The sequence below is a fragment of the Chroicocephalus ridibundus genome, chromosome 15, assembly GCF_963924245.1.
Source record: "Chroicocephalus ridibundus chromosome 15, bChrRid1.1, whole genome shotgun sequence".
Taxonomy (NCBI): domain Eukaryota; kingdom Metazoa; phylum Chordata; class Aves; order Charadriiformes; family Laridae; genus Chroicocephalus; species Chroicocephalus ridibundus.
Window position 1 is genome coordinate 11211957 of NC_086298.1, and position 14935 is coordinate 11226891.

At 57.2% G+C, this 14935-nt stretch overlaps 1 protein-coding gene across 1 annotated transcript in view; it reads right to left on the reverse strand.

The window, feature by feature from the left end:
• Nucleotides 1–14673, reverse strand: part of RXRA (retinoid X receptor alpha) — a 118699-nt gene extending 104026 nt beyond the window's left edge. The window contains exon 1 of the mRNA XM_063353165.1: nucleotides 14331–14673. Within this exon, the coding sequence (XP_063209235.1) occupies nucleotides 14331–14358 (28 nt within the window). The 5' untranslated portion in view covers nucleotides 14359–14673. The remainder of the gene's footprint in view (nucleotides 1–14330) is intronic.
• Nucleotides 14674–14935: the final 262 nt, after the last annotated feature.

The window sequence follows — 14935 nt, forward strand, 5'->3', positions numbered from 1 at the left end:
GCAACAGGGACCCGCTCGTGGCCCACGGACCCACCCAGAGCAAACAAGACTCACAACTTGCAGAAAAAGAAATACTAAAAAAAAAAAAAAAAAAAAAAAAAAAGGCAAGGGAAAGGGCAAGAGGAATAAGGACGAAGATGCTGAAATAAACCCCTCCAGGCACCCAGGTGCCTGAAATAGGAGGTAAAACCAGATACGGGCCAGCAAAAAAAAGCAGCAAAGTCTCTTTTCAACATTCAGATGCAGCTGCCCATTGATATGGATGCGATGCCCACCTCCTCCCCGGCAAACAGGGTTCATCTTTTCAGGCGGCGCAGCGGGAGGGCGAGCGCAGGGAGGAGGGCAGGGAGGCACGCTGGGATGTGTCCCAGGGAGGACAGTCCGGTGACCCTGGTGCAGCCTCTACATGCCCACCGCTAGATTTTGGGGGGCCCATACTACACGGCACGGCTGGGTATGACAGCAGAGCCAGCGGCGGGGTGGACACGGGCAGTGACGACCCCAGCAACCAGCCGGCACGGTCCCCATCGCCACCCCGGGGAGGTGAGGGACCTGACCCCCCGCCCTCTCCCCCGTTCTTCTCTTTGTTTTCCAGCAGAAATCGCCATGAAACAGTTAAAAGTTTCTAAGCTGGGCTCACCGGAGGACTCCAGTTAAAAGTCCACCGGGCATTTTCCCATGGTGGACTTTAGCCCCGGCGCGCGGCCGCGATAAGGCACACGGAGGTGCCAGCCCGCCGTGGGACCCGCCACCGGCTGCTCCGCCACCGCCGCAGCAGCACAGGGTGACACCAAGGCGGGCAACCCCCACGTGTCCCCAGACGGGACAGAAAACTGCAGAAGAGGCCTCGGAGCAGCATTTTGGGGTTTGGCAGCATGAGGTTATCCGGAGCGTTTGCAGAGCCGGGAGCAGTGATGTGCTACAGGCTCCATGTTTCTGCCAGAGGAGACAACCCACCTCCCGGGATAACATTTCAGCTGCCCACCCGGAGCCCATTTCACCCATATCCAGCCCATAACGGGCACTCAGGCACAAATTCCCCCCAAGCAGAGCCCAGATATTTCTCTCCCCGTTGGCCCCGAGGGAGACGCAGGAGCAGAAGCCATGCTGCTCTCCCTGCTGGGAACAGCCACCCAGCTCTCCTCTCCAAGGTTGTCTGCAAACCCTCTTTCACCAGGACTACACATACCATTTTTTAAAAGCTGGGTGATGTAACCAACCAGTATTTATAATGCTGAAAACATCCCAAAGCTCCAACTCTTCCAGCCCCCAAGCACACGGTGTACTCTTAATAAAATAATTGCAATGATGAATAGATCCTTAGAACATTCTTCTTCTGCAGCTACTGACAGGGCCAAGAGCTGGGATGTCAAGTCTTTCTCCTAAACAAGGTACGTTCGGGATTTTACCTATTTACAGCAAAACATATGGTGAAAATTTGGAAAAGGTGTCAGTGCTGTACCAAGCCACCCCACCACGCAGAGATGGGAACGACAAGCTCCCTCGCCCCCAGCCCAGCCACAACATCGTCTTAATAATAAAGCCAGCAAATCACCGCGGGTCAGTCTCGGTCCTTAGTTAAGCTGACGCGATCTTGAACCTGTTCGATGAAATCGATGCCGAGCTGCTGGTCCCGCTGGTGCTCGCGGAGTCCGCGCCAGCCAAACCCCCCCGGCAAAGGCTCCTCTGCCCATGGGCTGCCCACGACCCCCAGCCCTGGCATGGTGCTGGGCAGCACTGGGAGGCTCATTTCCTCTGCTTTTGAAATAAGGCTGCGGATTTAATCATTCGCTTGCAAGTCCTCATGTGCCCGTGATTTCCACACTGACAATTAGAGGGGCAGGCCAACGCACTGGGTTGGATTTATTTTTTTTTTCTCAGTAGAGTCACTTCTACCTTATTAATTTGTAAAGATGCATTCAATTAGGGAGCACACTGGCTTCGCCTTCCCTTCCCATGCAACGCAAGCTTTTATTCCCAGCCAGGGCCAAGCTCGCTGGGTGCTTTCCCCAGCGCAGAGTCTCTGCTTCCCAAGATTTTACAACCAGGACCAGCCAAGGAAGAGCGTTACCCCGTCACCCCGCTGGGAGTCAAGGGATGCCCAGACGGGAGTGACTTGCACAAGGCCACCCAGGGAACCGGTGGCAGAGAGGGACCCGGGATCAGCCCTCAGCCCGGCCTCGACGGCGGCTCGGGGGACTTCCCAGCGCCCGGCCCTGCGCCGGGGAGAACTGGCAGGACCGGCTGCTCCTGCCCCACGGGCACCTCCCCGCGCCCGGCACGCACCGCCGGCCCCGTGCTCCCCCCCTTCCCACGCGGCACGGGCAGCGAGGACCCCAACCCGCACCCCGACCCAGCGCAGGCACTTCTACATCCTCCCTCCCAGTGGGGTCCCCACGTTTCGGGCAGGACTGGGAGCATCCCGCCGCTCTCGGGGATGAGCCAGGATGAGCTTTGCCCTCCGTGCCACTGCTTCCCAGGCCGTATCCTGGGGCTCGCTTGCTTGTGAATCTCCGATAAGAGATTTTGCGCTCCCCCAACACCGGCTGTGGCCCCCAGGGTGCTGCTGAGCATCACCAGGCTGCGGTCCCAGGGTGGGCTACACCTTATGGCAGCCAGGGCAGCGCCCGGGTACAAATGCCACCGCTCCAAGAAAGAGATCTGGGAGGATACCCGGATCAGCCCGGCATCCCTCGCGCTGCCGCAGGGTTTTGGGAAGGCAGAGGGAGAGGTGGAACCTCCCCACTTGCATAGGGGAGGGCTTTAGATGGGCACCGGCTGTTATCTGCCACCCAGGGCTTGCTGCAAGAAATCCCTACCCCGCAACATTGCCTGCACACACCTAGAGGCCGTGAAACCTCGCTGGAGAAGCCAGACGTGGTTTTCCGCGCCCGCCCGTGGCTGCCATGGCATGACACCCAGCCGAGCAGAGCACCTGGGTGCCCGCGGGGAGCGGCGCCGAACACCCCTCGGCAATTGCAACCCAGGAGGAAAAACAACAAAGCTGAGAAAACCGAGTGCCCGAGCTAAACAAACCCCGCCGTGACCGATGGCCTCCGATTTCCACAGCCTAAACCTGCCCCACAGGTGAGGCACGAAGAGGGAGAGACTTACCATAAGGGAACTGCTGGCTTTTTCCCCCCCAGAGAAGGGTGAAACCCCGAGGCAGAGCTGCACCAAGCTCCAAGGCACAGCGCGGGGGGTGCCGGGTACGGTAGAACCGCTACCAAAATACAACTCGAGCCACAGGCAAAACCCCTTAATGAACCAAATCTGTGTCTCCCAACCTTATAAAGCAGCCGGCGGGGTGCAATTCGCGGTGCTACGCATCTCAGGAGCAAGTCCCCGCACAGCATCAGCCCCCTCCCCAGGTCAGAGAGCCCCCCCAGCGCATCTGGGATTCCCGCTCCCAGCAAGCCCCGGCTCTGAGCTACTGTTTAGATAAAGTCTCCGACCTTCGCAAACAATAGGTATCAGCTGGCCTGGGGCCAGGCTATCTCTGGCAGGGATCATGGGGGGCCCGCAGGTAATTGTCCCAGGGGCCTTAACTCTTCCCAGAGCCACCTCTGGTGTCCGGTCCCTGACGTGGGGGCAGCCGGCCGGCACGGCTCCCCTGCAGAAAACCAGCCCGGGAAGGATGGCAGGGAAGAGGTATGGGGAATTTAAGGCTGCACCACGGCAGCACAGCTTCCAACGCGGACCATAGCGCCCTGCCCTTCCCAAGCAACGCTCCCGCTCCCCGCCGTGGGGTCCAACGGCTGCGGTGCTGCCCGGGCATCCTAGAAATACCACCCCAGAGGCTTGGGGAGAGCATCCTGCAAAGCACAAAGTATTAACTTGCTCACAAGGTGCCCATCCAGCAGACCACAATTTGCTTAGGGGTGCAGAAAGTTTCTGCTCTCGCAGGTTTACGCCGGCAGGAAGGGAGCCTGGGTGGCCTGCGTAGGTACAGGAAACCCCTTTCTATCACGTACATCACTCTGCTTCCTCTGGATTTCTTTAACCTTTCACTCTCGGCCTGATTTATGCCTTCACACTGATTTTTGCATGCCTGCACTTCCCTGCTCTCCACTCCCAGGCTGTGGCTCCGCACCAGCAAAAATGCTGGCAGGACCTCGGCATCCGTCTGCCCGGAGCCGGAGAAATCTCTGCGACGAAGCCTCCTCCTCCTCTGCCTCTCTCCGGGGGCGCCGGGTTTTTGCACGCAGCGAGGAGGGGGACGCGCACACGTCCCACCGCTGGGCTCGGGGCCGCGCTGCGCTTCGGGGCTGTGCAGCCAAAACACGGCTCCCAGCCACCCGTGGGATCCGCGCTGGTCCACGCGTGATGGGGAGGCAGGCGGCAAAGCACCGGAGCGGCTAATCTGGGACCCCAGGGAGACATCCCAGCAAAGGAAAATCCGAGATGGAGGTTTTGCTGCAAAGGCGCTGGGCGGTGAAGCCCCAGGCTCGGGCACAGCAAGCCCGGCAGCGCAAAGGATGGACTCCTTTGGATATTCCTTGGATTTTCCTTGCAGAGAGGGAAAGGATCCACGACCAGCTCAGCCCTGAGGCCTCTGAACAGGGCAGCTGAGGAGGCACAGGGCTAGGGGAGCCCGACTGCTGCCACCCGCTCCCCATTCCTGGGATGAGCCACTCCGGCTGGGATGCAGCCGGCAGCACCCCATGGAGAAAGGGCATCCCCAGCACCATGGGCACGTGGAGCAGTGGCCAGTAACCCCTTTGGAGGCAGGAGGGCATGAGGGTGATGGGGACAGCCTTAATGTCACCTAAAGGGCCTGTTGGGTGGGAGGATCAGCAGCTTATTCCCAGTCTCACAGAGAACCTGGTGCAGAAGGAGCAAAACGTCAAACCGTGTCGGGAAACTGGCTTCCCGGGAGCGGACACGGGAACGTGCCTCAGCTGAGGCCAAAGGCTCCGGGGCAGGGACAGTGGCACGGAGCCCAAGGGAAGCACCGCGGCGGGTGTCCGGGGAGGAATCGCAGCTAAAGTCAATTCTTCAGGCCCCCAATTTGGGGCATTTTCAACCTGTGCATCTGGATAAATAGGGAGGGTGGAATCGGGTGGCCCTGCTGCCATCGGCCACCCCCTGGGAGGAGGGATGCAGGGACACAGCCAGTGCACCAAGCCTGGTTTTCCACCCCTGCTCTCACGTCCTAAAGCACACATGGATCCACCCTTACAGCTGCCACCATCCAGGGAGGGCAAAAAAAGAGAAAACTCCAAAGTGAGAGCAAAGCAACTCTTGGTCCGATTTGGACGGGACGTGGCAGGTCACCCCGGAGAGCCACCCGCCTCCAGCAGTCCCCCAGCCCGGCACGGCTGCCGCAGCTGAGGGGAAATGAAGTTGCAAAGGTTATCGTTTTGGTGTTTGGCTGAGCATAAAAATCCTGCTCTGAAAACAAAAAAAAAAAGGAAAAGAGGGACGGGGCGAGTGATGAGGGAGGAGAGTGGCAGCAAGACACGGCACGATGGCCCCAGAAACATGGGAGAGGGGATGCGGGGGCTCACTGCACACTAACATCTCCATTTCCAAAGAGTTCCCTGGGAAAATAAATGCAAAGTCTGTTATAAAAGTTTATCTGCGTGGTGCGAGAGAGAGCAAGCGCGCCTGACGCCGGTATAGAGATGTCATTATTTTCATGCATCTGCCTTACCCAATTTTATTTAGTTGCTTTCTGCACCATTTCATGCTCATTCTGCTGCTGAGCTAGACAATTGCTTTATAACTCTAGGGTGCAATTTCACTGTCTGTGAGCCACACGCACACGCACGCACACGGGGTCTGCGCCGGGATGGAGCTGCACCTCCCTCCCTCGCCACCCCGACGTTGGGGACCTTGCATCGAAACCGGTTTTCTTAATAAATGAAATAACATTAAAAAAAAAATAAAAAAAAAAGAGAGAGAAAATTAAATTAAAATGCTACGCCACCATCTCTAACATATTATAATTTAAGGAGTGCACGGGGAAGGAGGGGGGGGTGGAAACCAGACCCATAAAGCAGCGGCTCCCCATTAGGAATGAGGAGGATGAACTGGAGGGCAATTTGCTCTCTCACGCTAAGCGAAGGCGGGGAGCCGCAGCCCGGCGGGCTGGAGGGCAGAAGCGCCGTGAATCACGCTGGATTTTTATGATCAATTGAAAGCCACACTGGGAACAAGCGCAGGTCAAAAGGGAGGGCTGGCCCCGCAGGTGCCGAGCTCCCAGACGGCGGTTTCCAACTTGCTGAAGTTCCCCGGTCCTTTGGAGGGTTCGGGTGCCCTCGCAGGGACCCCCAGCTTTCACCCCACACCCCTGAACGCCCTCTAACCACCCCCCCTCGGGCTGCGGTAGCCGCAGGGGTGTGGGGCAGGGCAGCGGTAGGGTGTCGGGGGGGGTCCAGAAGCAGCCCCAGCACCGATGCAAGGCAAGACGGGGCCACGCATCCCCCCGCCACGGCGCGGATGAGCATCTCCGGCACAACCTGCCGCCGATACGCCGTTATCTGCCGCCGGTCGGGCCCTGCTCGCTGGCGTTAGTGGCCACAGCTCCTCCGCACGGGGCAGAGCCCACAGCTTCCCCGGCCTGATAAACTCACTCATCGGACAAAAACGGGGCAGCAAAAAGAGATGGGTGGTTCAGCACAGTCTGGCAAGGATGGCTGGTGGGAAAAGAGGGTTTCTCTTTCTTTTTTCCCCCCTTTTGCAAGAGCCACAACCAGCACGTGGGTCCTCAGGGAGAAGCCGTTGCTCCCAAGGGAAGCCACGGCGCTGGCAAGATGCTCTCGCCCATCCCTCGTCCCGCCGGGGGCAGCCAAAAGAGCTTCCCTGGCTCGATGCAACGCCGCCGGGTCTGCTCCTGCCTCTCCCTGACCCCGCTCCTCTCTACGCCCCTGCGTGCCTCTGCCATCGCTCACCATCCCAGCCGCTGGCACCGAGCCTCCTCCGTGGCATCCCACGTGCCAAGCCCGTCTCCCCGCCTCGTCACCTCCGCATCTCCGGGCGGATCTCGGCTGGAAGCGCATCCCCCTCTCCCGCGCTTCTCCTTCCACTCTTGCTTCACCCCTGCCGTTGCCTCACCGCCGCTCCGTAATGGGCACGTAGGAGACGCGCTGCCCACAACAAAATTGTCTCGCAGCAGCCCACAGAGTTCACAGTGGGGGGAAAAAAAAAAAAAAACAAAACACAACAGACCCAAAAAAAACCCCAACTTTCCAGCACTTACTCCTCGGCCAAAAATGGAAAAACAACAATCAAATGTTTCTGGCCTTCGCGCCCAGCGCTGCACAGCCAGCTGAAACTAGACGGGGCATCCCTCCCTAATCCGCTCCCGGCAGCCCCGGCACAAAGGGTTTGCTCCGTGAGCTGCGGGGCTGTAAACCTCGGGGGGGCTCCGGGCTCCCTCAGCTCCCCCACCCCTGATTTTTTTATTTTTTTAAAGTCTATAAAAGCCGAAGAAAGCCAAAACTCCACAAAAGAGGAGACCATGCAAAGTAACAACCAGATGGGAATGCCATTACCATTTTATTGGTCGCAAATACCAGTATCGCACCTTTTATCTCTCCGCTCGGCAGTGATCTCGCAGCCGAGACAATGCGGGCAAAGGGTGACGGCTGAGACAAGACCCAACCCCAAACACGCCACACCAACCTCCGTGCACCGAAACCGAGAGATTGACCTAAAAAAAACCCAAATTCCCCAGGGTTCCAAAGGAGCAATGCCCACGGCGAGAGGCACCCCCTCCCCTAGGGCAGAACGGGGATGCGAGCGCTGCTCCTGATGCTTAATAAAACCAACATTTAGGGTGTTTCTTCCTCGCTGTCTGGTTTGGGAGCACCTGGCTTGCACGCAAACCCCCATCTGGGAGCTTTTCTTTGCTCCCAGGCCAAAAAGCAGCTTGGGGTTGGTTTGGGGTGTTTTGGCTACCCGGAGCTGGGACCCTCCAAAGCCCCCGGGAGCCCTGGGGAGCTCCGATCCCAGCCGGATCTGCTCAGCAGGGCTGGAAGCCGCCATCCCAGCCGAGGTTTCACAACCATCCCCACGCCCTCGCTCCGGGCCCCGTTCCCAGCTTTGCCGCCGCTCAGACGCACCCGCCTGCCTCAGTTTCCCCACCCTGGATCCGTCTCATCCGGGCAAGATCAGGAGTTTTCAAGGCCGGAATCCGTCCCTTCCTGATGGGCAGGAGCTGGCACAAACAGGGCTGCCGTCAGGATTACAGCCCCAAGGTGCAACCTTGAAACTTTTATTGTAGATCACAATAAAAGAGAAAAAAAACAAACACACCAACAACCAGCATTTTATGCTTGCGAGTGGTCTGTTTGAACAGGATTATTTTTTAACTCCACGTTAAACAAAATTTCAAAGGAGGGGAGCTGCATTTGGGCTTAATTTGAACCCTTCCTTCCCTTTCTTCCAAGGGAATTGTTCCCGGTTTATCTCAGAAAACACCCTCCATTTTGAAATTCTCTGTCTTCTCTAAATAAAAAAACTCAGGTTGTTTCCCTGACTTTGCTTTGCTTTTTCTAAGCAAAACGTCGTCAGAAAAGGCAAGTTCTCACAGCCAGTTTCCATTTCAACAATAGAGCATTTTTCCCAGGCTAAATTGCTTCTGTCTGAAAAATCTTCTCGCAGTTTGAGCTGGCTGGCATGTGTGGGGATCCTTCTGTAGGGTTTTTTAAATCCTTATTTGCAATATTATTTCGTCTGCTTTGCGCTGCCTTGATGTTGGAGCAGCCTTTGGAGAGACACAACCACTCCTCCCTCCTCCTCTGCCCTCCCTCCAGGCACACGCTTTCCTTTGAGGAGGAGGAGGAGGAGAGGGGAGAAATGAAATAAAAGACAAGCAAAGAGGAAAATGTCAGAAAGCTGCTTTTTGTGTGTGTGTCAAACGTTCAAAGTTATTCCAGAGTCTAGTCTTTAAATGTAATAAAATACAGCAACTCCTGACAAAATCAATTAAAATAAAACCACCCAGGCTGCCTCCCCTATTGCTTTGTAGCTAGACTGACTTTGAGAGCCCACCTGGGCCTTTTTGGAAGCAATTATGGAACTGCCGGGTTGGATCCTGCACCAGCGGCATGCTGGCTCTGCCCAGCATCCCTTCGCACTGCTCTCCGAGCATCCCTTCGCACTGCTCTGCCCAGCATCCCTCCTCATCCTTCTGCCCTGCACCCCTTCGCACTGCTCTCCCAGCATCCCTCCTCATCCTTCTGCCCAGCATCCCTCCCCATCGCTCTCTGAGCATCCCTTCCCATCCCTCTGCCCAGCATCCCTCCCCATCGCTCTCTGAGCATCCCTTCCCATCCCTCTGCCCAGCATCCCTCCCCATCTCTGAGCATCCCTTCCCATCACGGGCCAGAGGGAGGAGAGACCCAGCTCCTTCGCCAACGCAGGGAGGTGACGCTGGGAGACACGGCGGGGATCGGAGCCAAAGAAGAGGATTAATTAGAGCCCAATTAGGTTACCAAGATCCCAGGGAAGGTCCCTGCAATACCCAGCAGTGATTTGAGGTGTCCCCAGCTTTGGTTACCACTGGCAGCCCCGCTCAGCAGAGAGGACCCTGGCTGGGGGACAAGGACCCCCTCGACATCCCCGCTCCATCACCATCACCCATACGGTTCAGCCCCTCACCAAGGGCCACCGCCTCCCGCAGCGGGGTCGCGGGATATTTATAGCAAGAACGATTCCGTGATTTCAGGCAGGCGAGAGCCTCGGGGGAATACCCTGCTCACACACGGTCCCCCCCGAAAGGTGCCGCGACGCTCGTAGGAACCAGCACCTTGTGCAAGGGGCAGGACCAAAGAGCATCCCAAAGCCCAAGCCCGCAGCTCCGCTGTTTGTTTGTTTTCTTAACCATCCTGGGGGGGGAAAAAAAAAATCAAAAAAAAATAAAATCAAAGATTCAGCCGGGTGGCAGGGCTCTGGCATATGGCAATGCACCCCTGCTCCCAGAAAACAATACTCCAACGAAAAGGTTTTTAACCCGTTTCTTAATAAATATTTATTTTTGCCTTCAAGATGTGGGTGGGACGAAGCCAGGGTGTATTTTCCAGCGAAATGTTTTGATTCCCCCCTTGATTTTTATTTTTTTTTCCAACAGGAGCAAAGTGCCAATAATAATATTTGCGATGAATAACTAAAATTCTGTGGCTTTCTCCCCCGCTCTCTTTTAAATAAATAAAATGCCCTAAATACGAGAAACACAAACGCTCTCTCCAACACAGCAGGACGACGCGGAGTAAACTCAGGGACCCTCGAAGGATTTATTTAACTGTCACAGCCCAGATTCTGAAAAAGGCAAAAATTCCTTCCCAGCTTGTTTTGCATATGTCAACTGGGAGAGGCTGAGCCCTACACTACGCTTCGGCAAGAGGGACCAGGACACGACTATACTTTATTTTATACTTTATTTATACTTTATTTCTTGCTCCTACAAGGCTCCTCTCTGGTGCGGCACCGGCAGCCCCACGGAGCCGGCCAGCATCTCCCAGAAGTGGGGCAGAGGATTCCTCCTTCCTCACAGGGATGCTGGGACAAGCCATGACACTTTCGGCGCCTTCCGAAGTTTTTCCTCCCTACGGATTTCCCTACCGGCTGTAAATTTCTGAAGCTAAAAGAAGGAGAATTGAGGAACGTGATGAGATGTCAACCCAGATGGGGGCTCCCACCAGTCTGCCTCGGGTTTTGACGCAGGATGAAGATGCTCACACTCCCATGCTCTCTTCCACCCCAAGCAGCCCCCACGCCCTGGGCTGTCCCCCCCCCCAAAGTCGGTCACGGGGTGGGGGGGTTGTTTTGCTGTTTTTCTCGGAGGCGTTCCCCTGCACGGCCAGTTCTCACCCCGCATCCTGAGCAGCTGCAGCCACCCCTGGCACGGCCGCGCGGGTGGGAAGACGGACTCGCAGAGGTTGCAACCCGGTGAACTGACCTCCGGGAGGGAAGCACCAGCCTCGGACATCCATTAACTGTTTCTTCCCCCCCCCCCGCCATGAGGCTGTGCCTCAAGGAAAGGATCCCGGAGCTCAACATCTCTCTTTCGCTCCCCAGGAGCTACCACCTTCCGAGGGGAACGGGCAAAGAAGAAAACGAAGCAATAAAAGGATTTCAATGGTCAGAGCCTTGGGAGCAAGCAGCTACCCAAAGATCCAAGCTCCTCGGTTTGCACGTCAGACCCCAGCCTGGCCCCGGGCAAAGCCTGACCTCGGCACATGCACCCCACCAGGCCGGAGATGTGGGTCCCCCCAGCCTCGCAAGCTCTTGCATGACGTCCTTTTTCTTGATTTTCCTCCTCCTGGAGACTCGGCACAGCACAGCCCCCCAGGAGGAACAAAAGCAAGACATCCCCGATCATTCAAAACCTAGTAAAGGGAGATCTGTAGCCCCAGACGGCTTCTAAAGCAGCATCTGCTGGACCCGAGGTGACCCCGGGCTGTGGCGGTACCCGTGCCGTGCAGTGTCCCCGCTGCCCACAAACCCTGGGATCACGCTGCAGGTTGTCCAGGGAGCGGGACAGCAAACGGAGCCACAGGGCAACGGCATCCAGCCCGGGAGATGCCCAGGGACGTGCCGTCCTCGTGGGAAGCCTCTGCCTGGCATCTGCCAGCAGCTCCCGAGACCAGCAGGAAAAATGAGATACTACTATTAAAAGTGCCCAGCGCTGGCCACGCTTCCACCCATGACATCAGCGGAGTTATCTGAGTCTCACCACGGGCAGGACTTGGCCAGGAACCTCCACCGGGTTATCCTTTTGAGGCCAAACTGAGATGAGATTCTGGCGGGGCCACACAGTGACGGAGCCTGATTTCGACCCCCGGTTGCTCCTGTTCTCCGGCTCAGGCCCATACTCGTGTGCAGGGAAACAAACTCCACAAGCTTGGCTATTTTTTTCCCCTCGGCTTGCAAAGGCCAGCTCCCAACCACGACGTGGGATGGGGTTGGCAAAACACCCTGGCACTCTGCAAAGTCGGGACCTGGCGGGTTTTGGACCATTCCACTTCCAAAGAGCATCGAGGCCCCCTGGCCCCACCAGCTCCGCTCTGGTCTCGCTGGGAAGGTCTCTGCTCGCTCTCCTCGGGGCTCCCCTCGCTCTCACAAACTGCTCACACACTTTTGGGCTCAACCTGCCTCCCGTGCTCAGAGCGGGACCAGCATCTCCCCCTCCGAACCCTGCAGAACCCACCACCCTTACAACCAAAGCTGATTTCTCCAATAACCGGTGACCAAAGGCGGTGGATAAAGTTTAGGAGTCACTTCTGCAGCGGACACAAACCCAGATCACGCACCAAAAACAGCTCCTGCGGGCAGCTGAATTTTCTCCCGTGCGACGTTATAACCCGCCCCCCCCCCCAGCATCACTGTGCCGGGGTGCCCGCCTTGTTTTCCCTCTGGATGCTCCTGCAAAGACCCACCCTCTCCCCGCCATACACACGCACATACGTTTATAAATGAGCAGATAAATCAGTTGTTTTTCACTTGCGCCAGTGTGAAAATCCTTCCCCGAGCCAGCAGCAAGGTGACACACGCTCCCCCTCTCCTCCCCCGTCAAAGTCAACATGACTAATAACACCACGTATTATTTAGCATCTACGGTGTAACAGGGGAGCTCAGGTCTGAAAGAAAACGCAAGTATATACGTAGGGGCCTGATCCTGCCCGTATCAACAGAGGTTTGGACTGTTTTCCGTCAGACCATCAAAGGAAACGTAAATCTCACAGCAGCCACCCCTGAGATTAAGCCACTTTTGTGTGCAAGAGACAGGCACTTTCTGCTTCGGTGGGTGCATTCTGCGTTTCACCCACCCCAAAGGAGCGGGTTTGACTTCGGCAGGAGGACCCGCTCCCGGGGGACACCGCAGGCGAGATGCTTTTAGCCCGAGCAGCAACTCCGGGCAAGTCAACCCAGCGGTGTTTCCCACCTCACAGCGAATCAACCAGGGGCACCGTAAAACCGTGATTTTGGGGGGAAAGCAGATGCCAGCTGAAGACCTGCCAGCCCGCGGGGGCCAGGCTCTCCCTGCCAGGTCTCCCCCCGGACCCGAACCACAGCAGTCCTGGAAACACTCCCAAGGGGCAGGGCTGGCCAGGGACCTTGTGATGGCGTTTATATTTATTTCGCTCTTAGAAAGGAACAACTAAAATTGCAATTCTTAAACAAAAACAAACAAAACAAAAAAAAAAAAAGGGAAAAAAAAAAAAGAACAAGAAAGAAACAAAACACACCAGCAGAGGCTGAGCACAGATTTAAAGCCCAGGGAAGCCGGAGTGGATGTTCTCACTGGCCGTGGGCTTGCTCGGCCGGAGGCTGCGAGCCCACGGGCCGCCGCGCTGAGCAGTGGCGGAGAGGGCAGGATTCGTCCTTCTTCCCCCTCGCCGGGACTTGGCGCCGGGCTACTTCGCTAAAACTTTTCTTCCCCCCACCCTAAACACTGAGCTCTGCAATATCACTTCTCCTGAAACCCAGCCGTAAGGAGGCATTCGCCCTTACAAGCCAGGACTTGACTCAGTCACCGAAACCATGGCAAACTCCAGCTGGAAATAGGTTTTAAAACGTAACTAAAAAGAGGGGAAAGGAAAAAGAAACAAGCAAAAAAAAAAAAAAAAGCAGGAGGGTCCCAAGCGTGCCGGCTTCTGGGAGCTGCCAGCGAGGGAAGATGCGAGCAGCGGGGCCAGTGTGGGCGCAGGACGGGGGTCCCCGCGGGCGACCACCTCCCCCCGCCCGCCTGCGCGCCCCAGATGCTGCTGGGGAGGGAGAAAAGGGAGGAAAGGGGAAAAAATAATAATAATAATAAAAGAAACCGAGAAAGAAAAGCAAGGGGGGAGGGGGGGAGCAAAGGCTGCGAGCTGCCGAGCCCTCCTGCAGAACCAGCCCCGGGCGGGGAGGGGGCTCTCCCGGCCGAGCCCCGGTGCCCGCTGCCCCGTTTGAAAATACCGCTTGCGCCGCCCGCCCGGGGCCCGCCGCCACCCGGCGCCTCGCGGAAAGAAAACACACTAAAAAAAAAAAAAAAAAAAAAAAAAAAAAAACAACCCAAAAAAAAAAACCCCCAAAGAAAAAAAAATAAAAAACAACACACAACAAACCGAAAAATAATTAACTACAATCAGGCGGCCGGAGCGGGGGCCACGGGGCAGGCCCGCCCGGCGCTGACACCAAGTTGTGTGTCCCCCCCCCGGCTCCGGGGAAGGGGCGCAGCGCATCCCCCCCCCAGACCGGGGAGAGAAGCGGAGGAGGGGGTAGGTCGGGCGCTTATTTTATTTTATTTAACGCGCACGCACACACATACCCACCACCACCACCACCACCCCCCCCCTCGCCCCGCCGCAGGAATGGAGAATCTTTTTCGGAACAAAACTCACCCAGTGGCAGGAAGTGTTTGGTGTCCATAGCTGGTGCTTAACTCATGCCAAGGGGCTTGGTGGAGATCGGCGGCGAAAAAACACACAGGCACAGGGCGCGCAGAGGGGAGGAGGAGAGCGAAATCAAAGCGAAAGGGGGAGAGGGAGGGGGGAGGGAAAAAAAAAAAAAAAAAGGAGGAAAAAAAAAAAAAAGCCCAAGGGGCGGAGGAAGAAGAGGAGGAGGAGGAGGAGAGGGAGGAGGCGGGGAAGGCTGCGGCCCCGCACCGGCGGCCCCGCAGAGGAGGCCGCGGAGTTGTGGCAAACTCCCGGCTCCGTAACTCCGCCGGCGGCGGGGCTGCGCGGGGCGCGCTGGGCTCCGCGGCGGGGCCCGCGCAGGGGGGAGCGAGCGCCGCGCCCGCCCCGCAGCGACCGCCCGCCCCCCGCCCAGCGCCCGCCCCGCGCCCGCCCCGCCGCCGCCCGCCCCGACGGGTGCCGGGGTGTGTGGTGTGGGTTTGTTTTTTTGTTTTTTTTTTTTTTTAAAGTGATGGGGAAAAAGGGTTACTAAAAAAAAAAAAAAAAAAAGAAAGAAAACCACCGCGGGGTGCGGAGCGCTGCGGTGGCGGCGG